At 44.3% G+C, this 22,979-nt stretch overlaps 1 protein-coding gene across 3 annotated transcripts in view; it reads right to left on the bottom strand.

Annotated features, from left to right (window-relative positions):
• Nucleotides 1–22,979, bottom strand: part of tmem132e (transmembrane protein 132E) — a 187,461-nt gene that overhangs the window by 25,714 nt on the left and 138,768 nt on the right. For 2 of the 3 annotated variants that reach the window (XM_035527035.1, XM_027004227.2), the window contains exons 3-5: nucleotides 9,722–9,859; nucleotides 2,973–3,165; nucleotides 2,653–2,721 (exon numbers count right to left, since the gene is read on the bottom strand). In XM_035527035.1, coding sequence (XP_035382928.1) covers nucleotides 2,653–2,721; nucleotides 2,973–3,165; nucleotides 9,722–9,859 — 400 coding nt within the window. The remainder of the gene's footprint in view (nucleotides 1–2,652; nucleotides 2,722–2,972; nucleotides 3,166–9,721; nucleotides 9,860–22,979) is intronic. The other variant, XM_027004228.2, reaches the window with a different exon arrangement.

Below are 22,979 nucleotides of genomic sequence, written 5' to 3'. Positions count from 1 at the left end.
GTGCTTCCCACCAGCTGTGTTCTCTTGTACCCCTGAGCACAGAGGGCAGCGACCTCACTGGGAGCCAAGCTCAGGGGCCAGCGTAGGACACAGCCTTCAGAGCTATCTCACCCCATGGGAGTCTGGAGAGTTTGTGTTTTGACTCAGGCTACATAACCTATTGGCCGCCGCATGTGAAACAAGCCAGCCATTCCAGGCCTAATCATAATTTCTGAATAATTCAAGAGCGTGTGTGTGTGTGCGTGCGTGCACGCACTTGTCCCTGCGTGCGCACGTGTATGTGTGTTTTAGATCTGTGTGCAATGTGCAGCATGCAAATGGGCAGCAAGTACATAATGAATAAAAAGCAGTAGGAGCTGCAATGGACTGCAGTGTAATGAATGACACATTACTCTGAACATAAAACATCGTTCTCCATAAATAATGCCAAGGACAGCTCTGATGAGTCATCACATTCTGTATGCCGAGTCAAACGGTAAGAATAACCTGTGCCTTTTATCTCCCCAAATAAGAAAATAAGGTGCATACACCCGAGACATGATTGGGGTGAGAGCCAGGGCAAGTTTTATATACTAATGTTTACAGAAGGCCACTGGGACACTGGACAAGCTAATTCTCTATATCTTTATTATGCATTTGCTTTGTCATCTCTAATGCTTGCGCAACACAATAGAAGCCCTTCGTCCACATAATTGAAAAATCTTTGCATAAATTACAGGATAGTTCCACTCCCTTGGTGGTAAACTATAATTGACTGCTGATATAAAAATATAAGTCGTTAGAAGGATAAACACCTCATCCTCCCATAGAGTACATTCTGTACCTGTCAATCTCCTATAACACGGAAGTTACTGAAGTCCATGCATTGGGAATACATTGTGTGTGTGAGTATGTGTTTGTGTGTGTGTAATGGGGTGTTTTAGCATGCCAAAGTCTTTTTCTAGCCAGTCAGAAGGTCCATGTGTTGTTTTATTTATGATGCGCTTCTGGTGACAGTCCAATGCAGCAAGGCATCAGAGTGAGTATGACCAAGCCGTTCGCTGCTGCCTGCTTTCACACTGTCTGGAGATCAGGAAGATCAGCCTGAGCTTCTGCATAGAGAAATGGAGGGGGTAGGGGGGAGCTGGACTCAGATCAGGAGAGGCCCAGTAAGGGTTACGATTTTTAATAAAGAAACTGGGAGCAGCTCTGAGCTGGAGCATTAAAATGCAGCCAGACTCTGATTACCAGTGCAGTGGTCCAAGACTGCCATGCTGAGATCATAACCCTCCCTGATTAAAGGCCTTCCGTTACACACCCACACACACAGACACTCATTGGAAAGACACCTGAGTCAGAGAGGAATTTGCTTTGTGAATTTGCGTGTTTGCTTGGGTATTGTGCACAACCGTGTTCCCGTGTCCATGCATGGACATTTGTGTCTACTGTCGAATCATAGCGGGTGAACATGCAGGAGGTGTGACTGTGTGAGACTGCTGTGCGTGCAGAGGAACTGACTGCCGCCTTACACGTGGGACTCATTTTGAGTGCCTGGCATTGACATGTACAATCCTGTCCTTGGTTGTCTCTAAATGCCTCTTAAGGAAGCGTCTAGAAATGCTTCTTAAGGGAACCTATCCGAGTGCTTCCCGCTCATGCCCCCCCCCCCCCCCCCCACGTTCCTCCTGTGGTTTCAGGCATCCCCCCATTTCCTGTATATCAACTCCGTTCCAGATATTGAACATGAACGAACACACACAAACACACACACACACACACACACACACACACACACACACACACACACACACACACACACACACACACACTCCCACACCCATGACGATGTATGTGTCTGGTGACAGACCATGAGTGTGGTGTTTCACTTGTTGTTGATAGCATGGGCTGAAGGACAACCAACAGCGCCTGCAGTACAGTCCTGCCATTAGCTCTGCTGTGACATTCTGCATTTAGCTTCTATGGGTGACACTATTAAGGTGTGCTAATTAATAATGCATAAAAGCTAGAGGGAGATATCAATTTCAGGTGGTATTTATTTATTGTTAGCATTTTTGTGTAAAGTGCTCCTTTAAGCATTGGTATTTTTGTATAAATTGCTCATTTAACCGTTAGCGTCTTTGTTTAAAGTGCACCTTTAAGCATTAGTATTTTTGTACAAATTGCTCCTTTAAGTGTTAGCATATTCGTATGAATTGCTCCTTTAAGCCTTAGTGTCTTTATTTAAAGTGCACCTTTAAGCATTAGCATTGTCATATTAATTGCTCCTTTAAGCGTTAGCATCTTTGTGGATGTGTTCCTTTAATTGTTAACATTTTTTTAAGCGTTAGTATTTTTGTATAAAATGTTCCTTTAAACGCTTGTGTAACACCCCAACCTTTGTTGTCTGTGTACTTAAGTGTAGCAGACAGGTGATTTAATTTATTGTACCTGGCTACTAGTGCACTCAACCAAGGTGGGACTTAAGTTCACATCAACACAAAGGCTTGCACCCGAGTGCTCACCAGTGCTGCAAACTCAACTGCGCCAGTGAATTGTAATGGCTGAATAATGAAGTCTCTCACTTATGGCACTGGTGCGTTAGCATACAGCAGATGGCTAACCACACAGGAAATGAACATGTCCTCTCTGGGCTTCCCATGGTGGACCCATTACCTGCAAAATGACTCGCAATATAACGTCTGTTGTTTTAGAATCTCGCCGACATACCGTCTGGTGATATAGCTGGGGAATAGGACCACAGAAAGGATAATGGCCATTATCAGTCAAATCAAAGGATGACCCTTCTTCATATATAGCAATAGCATCTGATAGGTTTCACAAGGTTATCTATTTCTCGCACAGCTGTTATCGGAGTTCTTGCATTCGGCTGTGTTTATGAAACAACATTTAAAGACACTGTGACTTTGTTGACCAACATGCATTATGTCATTACGAGACACTATAACCCAGGCAATAAGTGAGGTTTCACTGACCATTGACAGCGATATGATGGCTTGAATATCCTTCTGCACCGCTGTCAACTCTGTCACCACCTTGTCCGTGTCGGGGGGTGGATTCTGGCCTCGATAATCAATGTTCCAGTTGATCCTCCTGGTCACTGATTGGCTGGTGAAGTTCTCCATCTCAAAGTCCAGCTGCATAATTTCAATGCTGACAGTCAAATCCCTGGAGGGAAGAACATAAAGCAATCAAGCTGATGTGATGCGTGATCCATCACATGGACGCTTAGTGGGAAAATATGACAGGCCCAGCCACCAAATTATTAAGATCATTTAGACAACTTTAATTAGGGTCAGGTATGTATTTGATCATTAAATGGTTTAATGGGCTGCCCACCAACGCAGACAGATGTTCTGTCATGTATTAGGTATTATATATTGAAACAAATCAGTGGAGGAAACAATTAGGAGAACTGGGCCTAGCCCATCTGTTGTTTTGGAACAGACATAGTGGGCCCAAAATGAAGCGTTGGAGATTAAATCTAAGGACAGTAAAGCGCTCTGCTGGTACATATTGTCTAACAAATTTAGAAAAGACAATATGATCAAGATACTGATATGGGAAATATTGGAAATAATATAAAAATAGCCTTTGCTGTAAGTGTAAACAGTTGGACAGAAACTTCATTTATCTTCCTTCACAGGATGTCACACTTCCAATGAATTAACTATCTTCCCACTGATTTATTCATATTCTAACCTTTAAATGTATTAAAATATCCCAGTAACCCACATCTTCAAAAGAAATAAAACCTAAACCTATATAAACAACAAGAAAAAGAGATACTGTTCTGTGTGCCACGGTCTTCGAACTGAATTTAAGAGCAGCATCGAAACTTGGGTTTGTTGCCTGAGGAGGACTGGCTGAGCTGGCCAAAACTGGGTCGAAAACAGGCGAAGGTGCCAGCCGGAGTCTGGCCGTGCAGTGACAACTCCCTTCAGCCTGAAGGCCTCGCAGAAAGAGCTCGGTAATGGATAGTGACAGGCTAAATGAGCTCGGCGCCGACACCACACACTCGCTCATCCAGCATGATTTGTTTTGCCCAAGCTGCCTGTTGCGGGTGGAGGGTCGCTGATAGTAGCCGACAACCGAAGGAGGGGGGAGGAGTCCGGGGGAGCAGAAGTGGGTGGGGCTATGAGGGATTACAGGAGATGCTGAGGGAATGGTGGGCCAGAACAGATCTTCCTCGTGCCGCGGGGCGGAAGCGCATGCAAGGACGGGTTCGGAGGAACGGCCGAAGAGTCGGGACATGGTGCCATCGACGAGTAGGTTAGAATGGCAAGATGGTGCAAGATTCATCTTGCACATATGGTCTGGATGTTTATGACATTCTTTGTTTTCATTATAGATTGCTACTGTAATAATGTTGTGATGCATAAGACGGCCTTGCGCTGCCCTTACATTAGGTAGCACTCTCCATCTAAATACAGCAGAAGTGCCATACAGGCAAGGTCACACAATTTATTCCATGTGTCTCTTTCCCATGTGCTCTGAGTTTCCACACACAGAGGACAGCAGTGGCTTATTCTACTGATGAGCAGACTACTGACTGTGCACTTGCTTTATGTTGGTCAGGAATAGGCTTGATATACCATGGTAAGTAATTCATAAAACACTGCATATGAGTGATTTACATATCCATGCATGGGAATGAGCCTGATTTGCATGTCCAGACATCTCCGCTGCTGCAGTCGTTTAGCAATTTTCCCATGGGGACCGATGCGGCCAATTACAAAGGCAGCCTCACTCAGGTGTGTCTGCTGACTTAAAAACTTTGATCACTTTCCCTTTTGTTTGGATGGGAAAATATTTCAAGGAGAGGGTCTTCACTGGGAATTAATCACTGTCGGACGTGCTGGACATCGGTGGTGCTTATTTAGTGGACACTGCATTTACAAAGTTAATATTGTCCTAATTAGCCATCCGTTGCTGGGGATCAATATCCCAGTGGAGCACAGGCTCGAGATGCCGTGCAAGGGTCCTCCCTGCAATCAGTCACCGAGTGCTGCTTGTGCCGGGGCTGCGCTTTAAAACGCCCAGCAGTTAGACTCATTTTATGGATGATTAACCCGCAAGCCCAGAGAGAAAGTTCGAATAAATAAATCAAGGGCAACAACAGCAACAGTAGCAGATGATCAGCAAGCTGCCAACAACAGCACCTCTAATTCAATAAGCGTGGACCGAAGGCTAAGCGGATCTCATCCTGACAGATGAGCGTGGCCATGAAGCAAGTTTGGGATCTTCCTGGCCCAGTTGCATAAAGCAGCTTTAAAAAGGCAGCTTAGAGTTGCTTTAAATGAACTAGACAGTGAGAAAATAAAGGGAAATGAAGAGAACGAATAGGAGTGGCACGCACACACACACACGCGCACACACACACACACACACACAAAATCAGATCAACTTTTAGACACATTCTGAAAGAGTTTATAAATGTAAGATATTTTGAAGGCATTGTGAGGAGGGCTCACCATAAAGATGATGGAATGTCAGCTTGTCAATAAGAATCAGCAGTACTAAGTTCAGCTTCAAACTGTTAAATGTTCTCCACAGTGAGACTAGTCGGAATCTGTTCAGTCCCAAAACTGATTCAATTCCATTCTGAGCTGCTCATGGTGGGAAGAGTCTCAGTGCATTGGCGTGGCAGAGTAGGCTGTAGTAGGATTTACAGAACACGTCGGATTTACCAAACCCACGGTCTACCCAACTCTCTGAAATTCCAGCACATGCAAAGACGCTTGGGTCCCCCAACACCACCGTGCATGGTGTAAATATGAAAGAAAGACAAAAACAAAGCAAACCAAAACATGCAAACATCTGATAACCATCTGAACTGACAACATCTCTGCAGCCTAGTGCTGTCATGACATACAGGGCTGCTGCTCCTCACACAAAAAGCACAGCATCATCAAAAAGACACAAATCCACAAATGAAGTCCACAAATTAAATGTGACCTAAACTATAGAATTCCTAAGTAGGAAGCTCAGCTGATTGGCCATTACCTTCCGTGATAGTATATGGAACATCAAACTGTCAACGTTGAAGTCTTTTTTTTTTTTCTTTTTTTTTTAATAAACAAGGCTGTCTCTTTTTGGAGAAGCTGTTAAAACTGTCAATGATGGAAAAACTAAAGTGACAGGAATGAGCACTAGTATGTAAACAAGCAAGTGACAGTTTACAATTTATGGTAGTCTTATGAGAGTGCTTTTCTCACTATTATGATTTTTATCTTGCTTATAGAAGTGGCTGGATTTGTGATCCCTTTGTATTTCAGCCAGATGATTCCATGAAGTAAAATTAAGACTACTACTAAGTTAAGACTAAGACCAAGTTTTCCTGAAGTGCGATTCATATTCTTTTCCAAATGAAAGATGAAATATTTTTTATGGGACTCTACTTGTGCCAAATGACAACCATAGAAGCAGATGCTTAAGTCTTGCTGCAAACAGTAAAAGTCCAGAATGCTTAAGTCTGCTCATTTATAAAAATGTGTGTCTGTAAGGTCCATATGCCACACAAACCTGTCCTATAGAATTTTTCCATTTCCTTTAGATGTTAGGTGTTAGTTGTATTTCTGATAAAAACTTTGATGTTAGCCCACATTCTCTGAAAAAGGTCTTTGTACAAGGCCACATTTAAAGCTTGTATTTGTCATGTTTCTTTTTTTGTCACTTGCTAATGACATTTTTTTGGCAGACACGATACCTCTGCTTTTAGGGGCAAATATATAAAACGGCCAAGCCTGACACATTATCTTTAACATATACTGAATAAGAAGAACTATATCACTGTTAAATGTGCCATGACAAAAGGGTTCCCATTAATGCCGTCGCACTTAGCAAGATGAGGCAGGCAGGAAAAAGCTCTGGGATCTCGTCATCTTTATTGCGTTCTTACAGCTGTGAGCCCAGAGTCGCCAAATCGAATGAAGAAGGCGAAAATTATACATCTGTCCTTCAGAATTTTACCTGACGCCAAAATAAGAGCAGGGACATTACTGTATTATAGAACTCTTAGGAGGTTTAGATGAGGAAAGTTTAAAAAAAATTAAAAATTATAGACGCTGAGAATATAAAAGACAAGGCCGTTAAGATGCGCATGCGCGCGATGACCACCGCCCATCAACCAAACAGACCCCTTCCTCTGACTTCTCATCGATCTCACTGCTAAGAGAACTATTGAATGGCCTTGTATTTAGATGACTTATTTTCTCCCAAACACTTTCTCTGAGCACTCTCAGAATCCAAAGATGCAGAAGGTCCTACGTTACTCTACAAAAGGCAACCGGTGAACATCGTATTTTCTCAAGGAAAAAAAAAAAAAAACCCAGCTCATAAAGGCAGGGCTGAAAGGCAAGGTGTGCCTGTTGTATCCATCCCGCCTTCGATCCTGAGGATGCTGTTTTGAACAGGACCAGGATTCCTATTTATCATCCACATGCCTTTGAAACAGTAAAGACTGAAAATTGGGTACTGGGGCCAATATAAAGAGATGGGCAGATGGTAAAAAAAAACTTAAGGCCAGCAACAAAAGCTGCAGTTACGCTCATGCCAGCATGTCTAAACCAACTCGTTTTGACTTGGCTCCATAATACAAGAGGTTTGGAAGGCCGTTAGGTGATATGGTAACGATGATGATGGAAAGATCTAGTCTGCAAAGTTATTTAAGAATACATGGACTCGTCCTGTCGTACCCTCCACACTGCTAACTTCTCCGAGTTTAGCAGGTTAATAAAATAAAAATAAATAAATAAATAAAAAATTGCTCATCATTTATACTAGACTCAACTTAAACATTAATAACACTGATGAATGTATCAATTTTAAAAGTATATCTAAAATTAATTCCATACTTAATGTTAAAATTTCATGTCAAAAAAATTACACGGGTAGATAATCTTGCCACTTTTCTACTTGGAGGGATAGTATTGCATTGTTTGTCAAACTTGAGTAGCTTGGCATTAACTAGTAGTGTTATGTAGTGTTATGATTTATGACGTGTTAGGTTCCTGGTTAAACATCATCCAGTTATCCAAAAATGAAGATCTTGAAAATACATCCGTTTTTAGTGCAGGTATTAAACCTTTATAGCAGCCATTTGGTTCCACCTTCTCATGAGGCTAATGTGAGCCACAGCCATAGAAAACATTGTGATTTATATGACTATACATTTCCATTATTGCACTTTGACGCAAAAGGGTTGGGTTAAAATGCCCTCGAGGTGGCTCTACTCTGCTACCCTCCTTTACGCCACTACGGCATGTTTGACCTTGTACATCAGCCCTGTTCAGCTACTTCATTGAGATGGCATTACATATTCAGGAGCTCACAGTAATGGCCTGAGGGTGCACCTGCACCCCGATTATGGCGTCATCTAAGAGCTCGAGATGTTTCGGCTTGTTTTATGGCTAAACCGGAGTGGTATGCAGGAAGCGTCCGTTTTGTGAGATGCGGGCCAACTCAGGATTTGGCCTTTTTGTGGGTGGAGCAAGGGTGGGGCTTTTTGGGACACGTTGGTCCAGTGAAGTTGGCATGACTGATAAAGAGTGTGCGGAGGAGGGGCGGTATGTGCTGATGTACATGTTACGGATGGAGAGAACATGCCAAAAGTCAAGATGACGACACTCCTGACGGCCATCCAAGTGTGGACGGAAGGATAAGTGGATCTCATCGTGACAAGTGAGTGTGATAGCAATGCAAGTCTGGGATCTCCCTGGCCTGCATAAAGCTACATAAAGTCATTTTAAAGAGGCAGCTTAGAGTAGCTTTAAATGAACTAGACGGTGAGAAAATAAAGGGAAATGAAGAGGATGACATGCTGGTATACGGTAAAAGTGAAGACGACGACACCCAAAGTGTGAGATGCGTGTGAGGAAATTCCGTGTGAAAGGCCATCTGAAGGCCACCACCTGAAGCTACTCGTAGCCTGCGCATAACTTTGGACAACTAGTAGTCAAAGCTAGACCACTGCAACTCGCTACTTGCTGGTCTTCCTCTAAGAGCCATCAGACCCCTACAACTTGTCCAGAATGCAGCAGCTTGATTGGTATTCGATCTTCTGAAGTTCACACATCGCTCCGCTGCTGTGCTCCCTTCATTGGCTTCCAGTAGCTGCACGCATAAGATTTAAAAGCTAGATGTTTGCCTATGAAGCCAAAAATGCACCAGCCCCCTTAATACCTGATAACAAAGATCAAAGCCTGATCCGTACCTCAAGTACTTTGAACCTCAAATACAGCTGGGCTTGAAACACCATGCTTCAAAGACAAGCACGGAGACTATTCTGTCCTGGCTCCTAGATGGTGGAATGAACTTCCACATGCTGTCCGGACAGCAGAGTCCCTTGAAGTTTTCAAACGCAGACTGAAGACCCATCTGTTTGTGGAATATTTAAAAGACCACTGACCCTGCTCCTAACTTGTCTAACTGAAACTAGCACTTATTGTAGGGTATTCTTTATTACACTGATGTTGACTAACATACTGTAGTACTTATTGTTTATGGCACTTATCTCGTTGTCTGAGATAGAGCTTATGTATTTTGTACTTCTAGGCATCAGCAATGATCCCTGTATTTCTACAGTATTCTAGATCATTGGTATACTGGACTCTAACCTGCTGTAAGTCGCCGTGGATAAGTCGTGTTGCTAAATGCTGTAAATGGAAATGAAAGGCCAGCGTCTACAGTGAGCAGCGACTGACAGGAGGGTCTGATATCTTACCCAGCGACACCTCTGATCTTACTGGCTTCCACTGTGGTGACGGAGTGCTTGGCTCCAGACTGCTCCTCCCAGACCACGTTCCACTGGTTGCTCTGTGACTTAGTACTGAGGAGATTCACACCCTTCTTTGCTTTAACCCTGAGAGAGAGAGAGAGAGAGAGAGAGAGAGAGAGAGAGAAAGGTTTAGAAACGATTAAATCATCTCTGTATCACTTCCAGGAGAAATGAGAGGAGACGTATCTAGATGTTGTATAGCCATGACCCAGTTTACATTCCTGCGATAGTAGGAAACATCAGGGATAGCTGCAGATGAAAGATCATCTTCACTGAGGGCAAGAAAAATCCTTTAAAACAAGCTCAATTTATCCTTGGTATTAAAAGAAGGCAAAACACAGCAAAAGGACAACTCAATAATTACCTGCTTAAAAATAACTGCTCTGTGAGAATCATTTTTGATTTCTAATGACTTTCAGTTTATTTATGACAATATTAGAGTAATGTTAAATTATGGTACTGGATTATATGTTATTATATACTTTAACAATTTGGATGATAACCCAATCTCACCCATCCAACAAACGATAGTACCGTAGACTAATAGTCTTTGTTAGAGATGAAACATCCTCCCAGCTGGTGTTTTAGTGAGGAGAGCAGGCGCATGTCCACAGTTTGCAGCACTCTGGTTTGAGCCAACAATGGAATTCTTTCTTAAAGGTGATTAAGTGAACAGAGTGTCTCATACCTCCTACTGTAAAGCAGAAGGTTGGGGCAGCAGTGCACAGACACATACAAACAACATAAAACACACACACACATGCACGTGCACTTACAAACCCTGCGCTGCGAGCTTTCCTGCTGAGATTTAAAAAGCTCTGTGCAGAGCTTTGAAGAAAGCTCTGTGCAGAGCTTTGAAGAAGACCATACAATTATTTATTCACGTCACAGATACTTTCTGCCGGGACAAGCCTTTATTAAGACCCACAGTGCGGAGATGGACTACTAAACAGAAACAGCTCTTCTCCCAACTTCTCCAAATCTTCAGGGGTCAATTTATTAAAGGGGCTGTGCACGTGGGGTCCTGAAAGATGCATGACACACTATACGCAGCATGGCACACCCTAGCTAACCATTAAGTCTGTAAGGACACTATGTTCCAATCCTGAGGTTATCTGTCTGAGAGATTCACATACATACATATACATACATATATATATATATATATATATGAAATATTCCCCACTCTCTGAGGTCTGGGAGCTTTGAGGGTCCTGAGCAGTATCTTAGCTGCTTAGACTGCACTCTTCTGGGCGGCGAGCTCTGATGTTGTTCCTGGGACCTGCCGGAGCCACTCTCCCAGTTCACAGCCCCTAGTGCTCTGATCATCATGGAAACCACTGCTGCCTTCCAGCTCTTCTCTCAGCCCTTGGTATTTTTTGAGCTTTTTGGATTCCTTGTTCCTGATGTTGCAATCACTTGGAATTTTATATATATCTATATCTATATCTATCTATATATATCTATCAATATATATATCAACATATATATATATATATATATATATATATATATATATATATATATATATATATATATATATATACATATATATATATATATATACACACACACACACACATTTTCTAGGAGTCACCACAATGTCTTACTTGTTTCACTCCGTTCTGTAGGTTTTTCACCTTGATCTGTGTCAGGCTGATTGCCATCTCTGGGATGATAAAAGGGTTTTACTGAGGTCTGTTTGGCCATGCACATGGATAGTCTTTTTGCTAGCGACAAATTTAGCCCTGGTGACAAAAATCAAGCCGTGAATTTTTTGATGGAATGTTCATGCGTCACCTAGGCAACAACCATGAACCCAGACAGCTATGCGGATGTGCGGTAAGACTGCAGCATAATCTGTTGCATGTTGGGGCCGGGGGGGGGGGGGGGGGGGGGGTGGTTACAAAAACAAGTGCCATGATGTGCAAAACAAAGCTTGGCAGTTTCAGTGGTACCACCAATGAAACCAGCGATCTACGTTCAACCAAGTTTCCTTGTGGTCAAGCTTGCGGGGGGTGTTGCTATCTTATGGAGTGAGGTTTCAACAACACTGTAAGCTGTTGCAGAGGTCATTCATTTAGTCATTAATTAGCCGCTAATTTTTTGCAAGAGGCCTGAAAATTTCCTGACAAGTCTGTTTGCCATGATTTGCATTCGTAGAATTTGGCCCCCTATTTAAAGATTGGCTTGTGATCAGTTATGCAGCTACAGAAAGTGCCAAAAAAGCGAGGTGGTGGGTCTAGCATAAAAAGGACAGCCTGCTGGGTGTTCTCTGGATGCTGGATAACACCTTTAAAAACATGTTTGGTTACAGGTGAGTTTGGCTCCCGCCGATATGGCGAGTGATCTGTGCTCGTCTTCGACGACTGCGGACTGCTTGGCGGCTCTCTAGGCAATCGGCTCGAGCTCTTTGATATCAATCTGGCTTATCAGGCTAAGTAAACAGCTCAGAGATCTCCCCGCAGTGCAGAGCTGTAACTCCGAGAGGACGGAGGAAGAGACGGCGAGAGACTGCGAGAGAAAGGGAGGCGGAGGGAGGGAGCGTGCGCCGGGAAGATTAGACGCCGAGGAGTTATCAGCGGAGGAATCAACAGCTGCCGGTGCTCATCTGATGGAGAATTGGCTAATATCCTGCATGCAGAAATCAGAGGAAGAGACCGAGAGGACAACAAGTGACGTTCAAACCCTCCCACAAAACCCAAAGTGGGTCAAAGTCATGAAATCTGTACCCATAGTTACCCATAGTAGACGACGCTAGGGACCCGACGCTAGGTCACGGTCAGTACAAATGTTTAATAATAAAAAATCTTTCAGATGAAGAGAGACATGTCTGGGAGAATCGGAGGACAACAGCCTCGGTGTTCAGTGTGAAGAGGCTTTCAAAGCCCGTTAGGTAAGCGCAGACAATGGGCTGACCAAACTCTGAGACCAGCGATGAAACATTCATTGACAGAGCAGTCTTTCTGCAGGATTAACCCCCAATGGGGTTTCAAAGGCTACCTGCCATTCCTTTTGAGCCGTTTCTTCCAACTGCACCTTGCTGATAAAAAAAAATAAACGCGCACACACGCACGCACAGTCCCTCCATTTTTGAGGGACCGTCAAAGACCAACAGGGACAGGTTCAGTCAGCCTCCCATTCCAACAAGTGCTATGAGAGGGGCCTTATCTTACCGCCACTGTTGGCCTACCAAAGAGAACGGTGGTGGAGCAGTCCACGCACCACCACTTACAGGATATCAGGTCTCACCAGCTGTCAGTACAGCATCAAAAAAGACAAAAGTGGTTTTGAACAGGAGCGGTGGAACCACCTACTGCGCATGAACACAGAACTCTGTGGACAGTGGGAGGCATGCGATTAAATTCGAGAAGTCTCGCTCATGGATTTTTTTTTTTTCCTCTTAGCCCATGGCCCTGATCAGAGCCACTAAGTATCTACAGATGCTGAGGCTGAGCTAACACGTTTCCCTAAGCAACGTGGCTGCCGTGTTCAGAAGTTCATTGTGACGAGTAAATCCATGGTGTTTTGGTATGGTCAGGGGCAGATCTGGGAAGTCCACCGCCCCGGCACAAACACCGCCTGTCCAGAACAAGTGCAGTTGCTTCTGCTGTTAAGGGGTGTGGACGTGCTACGTCCATCCGTCGTCCTCTGCTTTAGTGTGTTTCATTTCAGACAGCTGGTGTAAACAGAGCACAGCGAAGTATAATGACAAACAATGGAGCAAAATAGAATCAGGCTCATTCAAATTCAATCAGGAGATCTTTAATAGGAGAAATAGTTAAGTATTAAGGATTCAAGATGCTTTAGCAATTGGATAAGTGTACATTACTATAACTGAGAAATATTGGCATTCTAATTTTCCCATGACTTCTTAGGTACTCCATATTAATTGACTGTAATTATTTGAAGCAGTCATGTAATTTGAAGTTTCAGGTCCCTGAATGCCTTTAAACTGCACTCCATGTTGTCATACCAATAAACTGAATCTTCTGGGTATCTGGTGCATTCCCTCCGCATGTCATCCCAAGCATTTGAAAACACAACCCATCTGTACAGAACTGGGCAATATCTTCATATATTTTCTTTCTCTCTCTCTCTCGCACGCTCTCTCTCTCTCTGTCTGTCTGTCTGTCTGTCTGTCCCCCCTCAAACAGCTGTCTCAGCACTTGCAGACATCACGTGGTGGCCTAGGAGCTCAGCACAGCAATTAAAACCGGGATTTGTCTCTCTCCCCCTTCCCATCTCGCGAGACCAAGTCCATGGCTGGTGATCTCCCATTGGCTGGATTCTGGAGGCCATGGCGGGAGGAGTTATCAGTGATGGATAACTCCGGCTTTCTCTGCCGTCCCCGCGGTGGTCTGTTACCGCTTTAAAAAAAAACAAAAAAAAAAACACATGCACCCAAACCACTGGAAAGTAAGAAGAAACCACTGTAAATAAGCAGGAAGGGAAATGTCAGAGGCAGCGTGTCCCTGGGGCATTAGTCTCTCTGTCTCTCTGCAGGCATCCGGATCCCGCTGCCTGCCCGCCGGCCCATGGTGCTCCCCAACACTGTTTTTTTTTATTATCTTTTTTTAATTTCCTCCTCTCATCTGTAGACACCAAATCCTCCATTACTGTCCTCTGAGCAAGTAAGCACTTCAGAGACAACTTTACCACTACAGATAGGAAGCTAGAGCAAAAACACGCAAGCACGCACACACACACAAACACACACATACTCACACACATGCCAGTCCATTATTTAGCTATCCATGCATGCTAACGGCCATAGCAGATTCTGACCTCTTCTTTCCATTGTCATGTATCCATTCATAGGACTCTTGGCTAGTTCCATGCAGGCAAATGTCAGTGTGTCATGCAAACTAGTACAGCAGACGGGTCTGCAGTAACCTATCGGGGGGGGGGAGGACTTTCGCAATGACTTTGAACTTACTTAAGCTAGCGTGAGAGGTCTCTACTTAAGTTACTGTAAGAGCTGACATGTAAAAACTAACAGTAATTATGCAAAAATAGCTGCTTCGCTATATAGCGCTGTAGGCTATAATTATTAGTCGGGCTTCCTGTCTCTCTTAAGCCATATAAGCCACATGAGGAGCCAGACCACAACATTGCTAGATTCCTGAGGCATGGGATCTGCGGATGTGTTGGGAGCAATCCTCTCCCATCCGGGGGAAGGGGAGGCCTGACTTCACCAGTTCTCAGGCTGTAGCTCCCCAACTCCCCTGCCACCTGGCAGCTGGGTGGGAACAAACGCACATTTTCAGTGCTTAAGTGTGTGTTTTTCATTTTTTTCAAGGACGTGAGCGAGACAGCAAGACGTGAGCTCACATCGCGTGGACGTTGTGTACTGTGTTTAAATCAATTACTATTTTCTTTTTAAAAAAGAAAGAAAAAACCCCCAAAACCTACAAACAAACTAACAGAAAAACACTATAAGCTGTACAAGCAGATTACATTCTCATCTGCTGAAATTAATATAGGCTGTGAGGATATTATGCCCTGTGTTTACACAGAATGCCTTTAAATCTGTAAACAAATAAACAAACACCCAGTTGAGTGGATGAACTTGATTAGATTCTCTGAATCACGTTATGGTTACGGTTGACTGCGAGCGCTTGTTCAGACATTTGATAGACTTGGTCATGATGCTGACTTCACTCATATCACAGGGATATCACAGTAAGAGAGAGAGAGCTTCGTGTATAATACAACAGGAACTCCGAATGCAGTCATCAAGGCCCTAGACATTATCATATAAAAACAGTGTTTTATTCAGTGTTATTCTCATGTAATGGGATAATGACTAGTAATATATAATACTGTAACAGGGCAAGTAAATAAAAAAAAACTGTAATAGTAATGTAATAGTAAACACTGTTGCACTGGCAGTACTGGCAGGAGAAGGAAGGAGACCCTTTTCACACTACTCAAAGTGGCTTAGTGCTGGTCCATTGTAGAGGCTGTTCACCACAGTATCTCCAGCAGCTGCAGGTAGTGATAACTCCTACGCAGATCAGAAAGAGCAACCGGTGGGTAGGCGGGGGAGATGCAGTCACAAACCAAAGAGAAAAACAGGAAAAAAGAGCAAGAGACACAGGCAGAAAGAGAAAGAGAGAAAAGGAGGTGGGGAGAGGGAGAGAGAGAGAGAGAGAGAGAGACTGTGGGGAGAGAGCAGGAAAGACAGAGACAATCCTCCTGCCCAGAACACAATTATTGTAAGTAGTTTTTCCATCAGCAGGTTGCTGGTGAAGGAGCCCTGGGTGAGCTGAAACCTTTCCTGCCATGCAAATGTGGGTCTAAGCGGGAGGGGAGGGGGGGAGGGGGGTGAGGTTGTGCTCTTCAATTTGTTTGATAAGACGAGCAGAGCGCAGTTCTGCTTGCCAGGCTCCTGGCATTTCTCACGTTAGTGGAGAGGGAAGATGACTAGACGCTTTTGTCTTCGCTCCAAAGTGGAGATGTGTTGCTTATTTGGGCCGAGGATGAGAGGGGCAGGTTTCAGGGGGGCTGCGTCATGCGTCACATGCCGGACCACAGCGATCTAAGTGACCTGCCGTGCAGCACGCGGGTGGTGCTAAAGAGACGCGGCGGAAGAAACGCGTCCCTGCTGTCGTGCTGAGATGAAGCCTTAAGCAGTGGATGAATCCTAATAGGATAAAAAGACCTGATGTCACAATCCGATTGGATAGAAGGGACAGATCTAGTGAAGAATTAGCATATTTAGATGCTCGGCATGCTGGGACTGATTTGAGGGCAGAGTGAAAACCGCAGGAGGGGGTAGTGGTTGAAATTAAGTACTAGGAAGACGGTCATTGTTATGCAGTGGTTCGCTGAGATTTTCCATCAATGCTGGCATGCACCCTCTGCTCTCTGCCCTCTCTGTTCACTCTCCCCGTCGCTGCGAGAGAACAGAGACTGACACCAGATATTAATTTGAAGGGAAGATAAATGCCATGCCAAGCTCTTCTGAAGATCAACCAAATATCAGATTCTCTCTGGCTCTGAGTGAATGTGAAAGACAATAAACGAGAGTGTGCAGTGCAACAGAACCACGATAACACTGGAACAGAGAGAGAGCGAGAGTGAGAGAGAGAACAGAATGAAAAAACAGTAATCCTGATAGAGGCACTCAAAAAATGAAAACGGACAGAAACACACACACACACACACACACAAACCTGCACGCACACACACAAAACACTGATTGCTAATGTTTTCCCAAACCTTCTCCACGAAGTGACAATAAAAAGTGGAGGTGGGTTAAGGTTGGCACAGCGGCTTTCCACATTAACCCTCTGCCAGAGATGATGAAACACTGCTCTCGCTAAATCCCCACCACCGCCACTTCCCTTCTTAAATAAATCACTTCCAGCGTCCCACAAACCAGCTGCTCAGTGGAATGTTCGCTGGGCCTTGCCAACGGATTCTAATAGCTAATCAAGGAATCACAGCTCCTGCGCGTCAGTGTGTGGACCCCACAACAAATCAGCACAACTGTTCAAGGAATGACAGGAAATGATTTCGATTTAGAAGAAAACATCAGCAGCAAATTACTTCATTAATCTAACATGGACTAGACAGCATGTCTCAGAAGTGCGAGCCCAGTACAGAAAACCGCACTCAAGAATTTGCTCTGCAAGTTCTTCACTAGGTTGCTATGATGTTCTAAAGAAGTGGGGAAATTGTCAGCCTAAGTCCTTCTGCCAAGCTCAAGCTCAAGCCAGCATGATGGCTGCGCACAGAGAGAGAACCGTTTCAAAGGTTTTCCGACTATACTGGACCCATCCGGCTCACGGTGGGCTTGATAATGGCCAGATCAGGTGCGCCTGGGCAGGAGAAACTCGAAAGCTGCAGGACTTCAGCTAAAGATCCCAGGCACAGTATATTCAAATAAAGACTAAAGACACCTGGCATAGTATACACAAATGCATTACAATTTCAGGAGAGGATTTTTTGACGCTTAAACAATCTTGTAGTTTTGAAAAATGTGTTCTTGAATAATAAGTATCAACTTGGTGTATATTTTGTTTTGATAAGACATAAAGAATGAAGAAGTCAAACATTTCTTGGTAGTGGACTTACACCTTTAGACCCTAAGGCAGTTATAGTAGTCTAACAGTATGATAGAAAACTAACTGTTGTGAGCTAGACATATATTTGCACAGCTAAAATGAGAATCTCTGATCTGAGAACAGTTTTCCCTCTGGCTTCCTAAGCCTGGACCACTGTTGGGTTCAAGAGCAAAACTGACTCTGACACCTTTATTGTGCGTATATGGCCGTTGTCTTCAGAGCGGCTCCTCAGCATAAAGTGCAATGCACCGTACTGGCCAGCAGGAGGCCAGATTCTCCAGGAGCTGGGCCCCCTCTTTGTCATATTTCATAAATGCAAAGCGGTGCTGGTCAGAGTAAAGAGAGCAGTGTCAGTTAGCACCTGTAATCTCCAGGTCAGGTTTGTGCCAGGTTTATGTTCAGACATTCTACACTGTGTAGCCCTCTCAGACAGATCACGCCAGTTCAGCACAACATATCCTTCCTCTGTGGAAACTAGCTGTGTGGAATGAAGCATTCAGATGAAAGAGAGAGAGAGAGAAAGAGAGAGAGAGAGAAAGAGAGAGAGAGAAAGAGAAAATGGTGGTACATTGATGTTTGCTTATCAGAAATGTGGTACAAGTGCCAGCAGGTAGTTGTTCTTGGGAAGGGGAGGCATAGACCTGTGGCTTTGAACATGCCTGGCAAGCCGTTACTCAGCAAGACCCCTGGATGACCCTCCCCACAGGCGGTTTAATAGACTGGACCTATCCACAGCAGACCCCGCCCCAATCTACTTCCCCAGGTGCCATTTGAATTGCTTCTGTTAAACTCTTCCTCTCCCTCCCTCTCTCCTTCTCTTTCTCTCTCCCTCTCCCTCGATGTTTCTATGCAAGGGCCCTCTGTCCCACCCTGCAGCTCTGTTCTGCTTAGTCACTCCGAGGGTCACATTCATTTTCGACCCTCTAATATAAATCTTTCCTTCCCTCTTAATTGCCATACACACAAGCACACACGCACACATGCAGGTTAAATCCATATCTATGAATATATTTACTCACCATCAAGATTACTGTTTCTAGATTACAAGTTCCTGGAGGAACAGGTGGATAACGGAAGGTGCTTCTGAACGACTGACAACTCACGTGCCTAACCTCAAAAAACTATCCTCCACAAGACAGGGGTAATAAAACATGACATTCCTCTAAAAAAACGAATAAAACAAAACAAAACAAACACGGGTGGCAGCCCGCACTAGCAGGGAGGATATCTCTTAACGGACTGCGACGCGCACTGGATGTTAACACGCGCTGCCGTGCTCCGTCTTTATGACTCGCAGTTACGCGTGTTTGTGCAAGTCCCGACGGCAACAGAGGCAGAGGATGACGGCGGGAGAAAGAATTAAGGCGAGGTAATGAGAAAGTTGAGGAGACGTGGGAGAGAATGTTTAGAGCAGCGGGCTGGAAGAGAGGAAGCGACATGACTCGGGGAGAGACAGAGAAATAAGGAACATAAATAAAGATAGTGAGATGGGTGGGTGGTGAAAGAGAACACCGCAAATGATGGTGGCTGCTGCCATGGCGATCTGAACTCCGTGGCCCGCCAGGAACAGAAAGCTGATTACCCCACGTTAAGGCCGACAAAGGCGTGTTCGCGTCTCTGTCGCCGCCGAGCCGGCCTCACGCGACCCCCTCTTCCCCCACGAGGACAGGTGGCCGCGTGCCTGCGGGTGTGCGCGAGAGTAGCACCTTAGCGGCTCCGCTCCGCAGCGCGCGCCGCGCACTGCTGGCCTAGCATTCTCCACCAAACCGGCGCCTGCAGAAATACGCTGAGGCACGCAGTCGCTCAGAACTCCCTTTGCTTCCCCCTGTCGAAAACTGCAAGACTGCGACTGGCCAGCCAGCACCAGCCACTCTGCTGGCAACCCACTCGCTCTCCACGCACGTGTTAACGTGGTTAGGGGGGTGTAAAGAGCAATCGAGGGTCCAGAAGGGAACTCTCTGATGGGTCAGCTCACCGGGACGCTTATTCTTCCGGCCCAATTTATTCGAATGACGCCAACGCCGGGAGCTCGAATGAAGTGCAGACACTTTGTCGCTCAATCATTTGTCCTATTATAACAAATGAATATGGAATGGTTCGTTTTTCATTGGGGCAAACGTGCCGATGCCAGTGGTTTCCATAGAGACAAATGATGCCATGTGCCCAGCAAATGATTTAATAATGTGTACTAATTTGTAGGGAAATGAGTTATTTCACTTGTTTTACAATGTCCCCTGGTAAAAGATTCGAGCAACTGTTAATTCACTCTATAAATGCGAATATTTGATGGCCAACTGAGAACCTTTCCCTAATTCTCCAGTCTACCCAGTTCCCAATCCCCAGTGTGCGATGCTTTTTCAATTAGCCATTCTAAGCAGGTGCTTCATGTTTATGGGTCAGAGCAATTAAGAGCTGAATAACAGCGATGTGTTAATCTAATGCCTAACACTGTGAAACTTAATACCCAACAATGTGGTCATTCAGTCGTATCTGAGACGTGTTGAACAGGTGATGCTTTAAAAGCAGACACTAGTGGTGTTCTTCAATGCCCCTGTTATGTACTCTCAATATTGCAAAGATTATTTTCATTTCACACAAGAATAAAAAAATCAAAATCAAGGATTAGGCGAAATCTTGCGCTATCGTGTCCGAGCCACCTAATGCAGATTAAAGGCCTTGAATCAAGATGGTAATTTTCTGAAAGTGCCACTGCAGCTAATAGCACTATTTAGAAATGGTTTGCTATTGACAGTGTGACACAGCCCAGCATGGGAAGGCAACACAAACAAACAAACATGCACAGAGTGTTGTATTTAGACAGAGGAAGTCAGACACTTATTCGTGCATGAATGGACGGATCCCAAATCAAAAATAGAAAACCCCTCCTCACTTCCCCTACACCCTTCCACTTCACTGAATAGTGGAATGTATTTTTTCTTTTCCTTTTTAAGTGACGCTAATTACAGATAATATCTTTAAATTTACAACTAATTGAGCCACATTTCTTCGTCAGTATCTCTGCAAATAAACAACAAGACCATTAAGCATTGTTGCACTTAGGCAGTTCAGTTTATCCCTGCATGATGGGTTAGCTGAGTGGAAGGGAGTAGGGAGTAGGGAATAGGGAGTATGGAGCAGGATAAATGTGCTGTGGTCCCTTATTTTTGCAATCAGAATCAGGCTGGTGCCTCTCATAGCCAGAGAAAGCCTGAAGCTGTGGATGGGAGAACTGGTGAATGAAAAGGGAGCCATTTTCCAAGGCAGCGTACACAACCTTCTTAGGGAGGCAACTTAAAAGTAACTTCCTCACAGCATCAATTATGCGAAACACAAAGAAAAAGACAAAAAATGACCCCCCCCCCCCCCCCAAAAAAAAGCGCTTCAATTTTTTATAAGAATGTTCTTCTTTCAAATTAGAACTGACATTCCATTTCTATGCTGTCAATATAAGGAAAAGGTGCAAATTGTTAAATTTTTTGAAACTCTTTTGCAAAAAAAAAAATTCATTTAATAGATTCATGTACTGGGGCTCTGTTCTGCTTTTGTGTAGGATTATGGATTTTGTTGGTCAGACAACTTTTTAACCAAAGGTTGACTATTCACAACCACTGCCCACAAGACTGTATGTTAATAAAAATGTTTAGCTTACATTGCTTAGATTTGTTAATCAAAACAATAAAAATGTGAGCAACCCATAATAACTTAAAACCTACAGATTAATTAAGAGAGACGTGAGGTTATGTGGTAACCATGACAACATGTAGGCCTACCCTCGCGGTTTCTATGAGGTACAACATACTTAATTAAACGTGGTCAATAGTATTCGGGTTTCACAGAATATGGTTATACTCCATTTTAGCAAATCTCAGAGCACTTCTGTGTAGGCAGAATTCCCGCTAGCCGATTGGATCCACCTTGCTTTTTAGGAGCGCATAGGCTCTTTTTAGGCTGAATGCTCTGATTGGTCGGGACAAGTCTGAGCCAACTTCCACCAACTGGACAGCAACGTGTACGCAGCTGTCGGAAAGCACTGTTGGAGGAAATCCTATTAAGCCTTTGAGCCGCTCATAGGTGGCTCGTCTACCAGATTGACGCCATTAATTGATCGGTAACCTGCAGAAGACAATGGTATAGCCCTACACCCACCTCCACCAACAGGAGGCGCACCGGAAACATTCTCAAGCCACCTGTTGGCCTCAATAAAGGAAGTGCAATTAAGTCTAAGCCTTAGGATCTATGAATTCACTTGTGGCTGATGGCGACAGCAGAACTCCCTTCTCTGTGGGAATCGGGACAACGTTCACCTCCTCACACACACAGCGGGAGTTCACGATCACAAGCTTCTCTTCTGCTCTTTAGGTTTTTTTTAGAGGGAGGTCATCAGCGGGGAGCTCATGTGTCGCCTCCTTTTCATAAATGTAGACATACCAGTTAATCTCACCTTTTGCTGCCCCTAAATGCTCTGTATGCTAAAGATCTGAAAGCAATTCACACTGATACAGTGAACTGGCTTGGGGTGGTCTAATGAGTTCTGTTCATGTGTTTGAGAGAGAGAGAGAGAGAGAGAGAGAGAGAGAGAGAGAGAGAGAGACAGAGAGACAGAGAGAGAGAGAATGTATCAACTAACCAACAGGAACAGCTGTGTACCAGTTGGGCATTGGGCAACATTCGAATCCTCCGTGAATTCCTGTGATTAACTACTCAGACAGGACTTTCGCAAAACTACTTTCACATATTGTTACTGGAGTGGCTACCTGATGCAAGCCACAAACAGTCCGTCAGCTGGTGGAGTGTGCGTGTGCGTCAGGCTTTAAACGACCGATCAGCACACGAGACAGCTTTTCTTTAGGCAGCGCTTTCTAAGGGGTAAACGTGCACTTGTCATTTTAAAGTGCAGTAAAACAATGCTGCTTAAACCTAGACAGATTGTGTTGCTGGCACAGAAGGGATAGGTCTGCCTGTTCAGTGATGTTCTGTTTACCACATGGATCACAAATAAGAAAGGATCCTGGAATATTATGTACACTTACATTGTTGTCAGCCTGAACACTGGTAAACTGGGCATCCTTTATGGGCATCCTTTTGGTGTCTTTCATTTTGGTTTTTAGTGACTTCACAGTTTCTCAGCT

Source organism: Electrophorus electricus, chromosome 6 (genome assembly GCF_013358815.1).
Source record: "Electrophorus electricus isolate fEleEle1 chromosome 6, fEleEle1.pri, whole genome shotgun sequence".
NCBI lineage: Eukaryota > Metazoa > Chordata > Actinopteri > Gymnotiformes > Gymnotidae > Electrophorus > Electrophorus electricus.
This window is presented reverse-complemented; position numbering and strand designations above follow the sequence as displayed.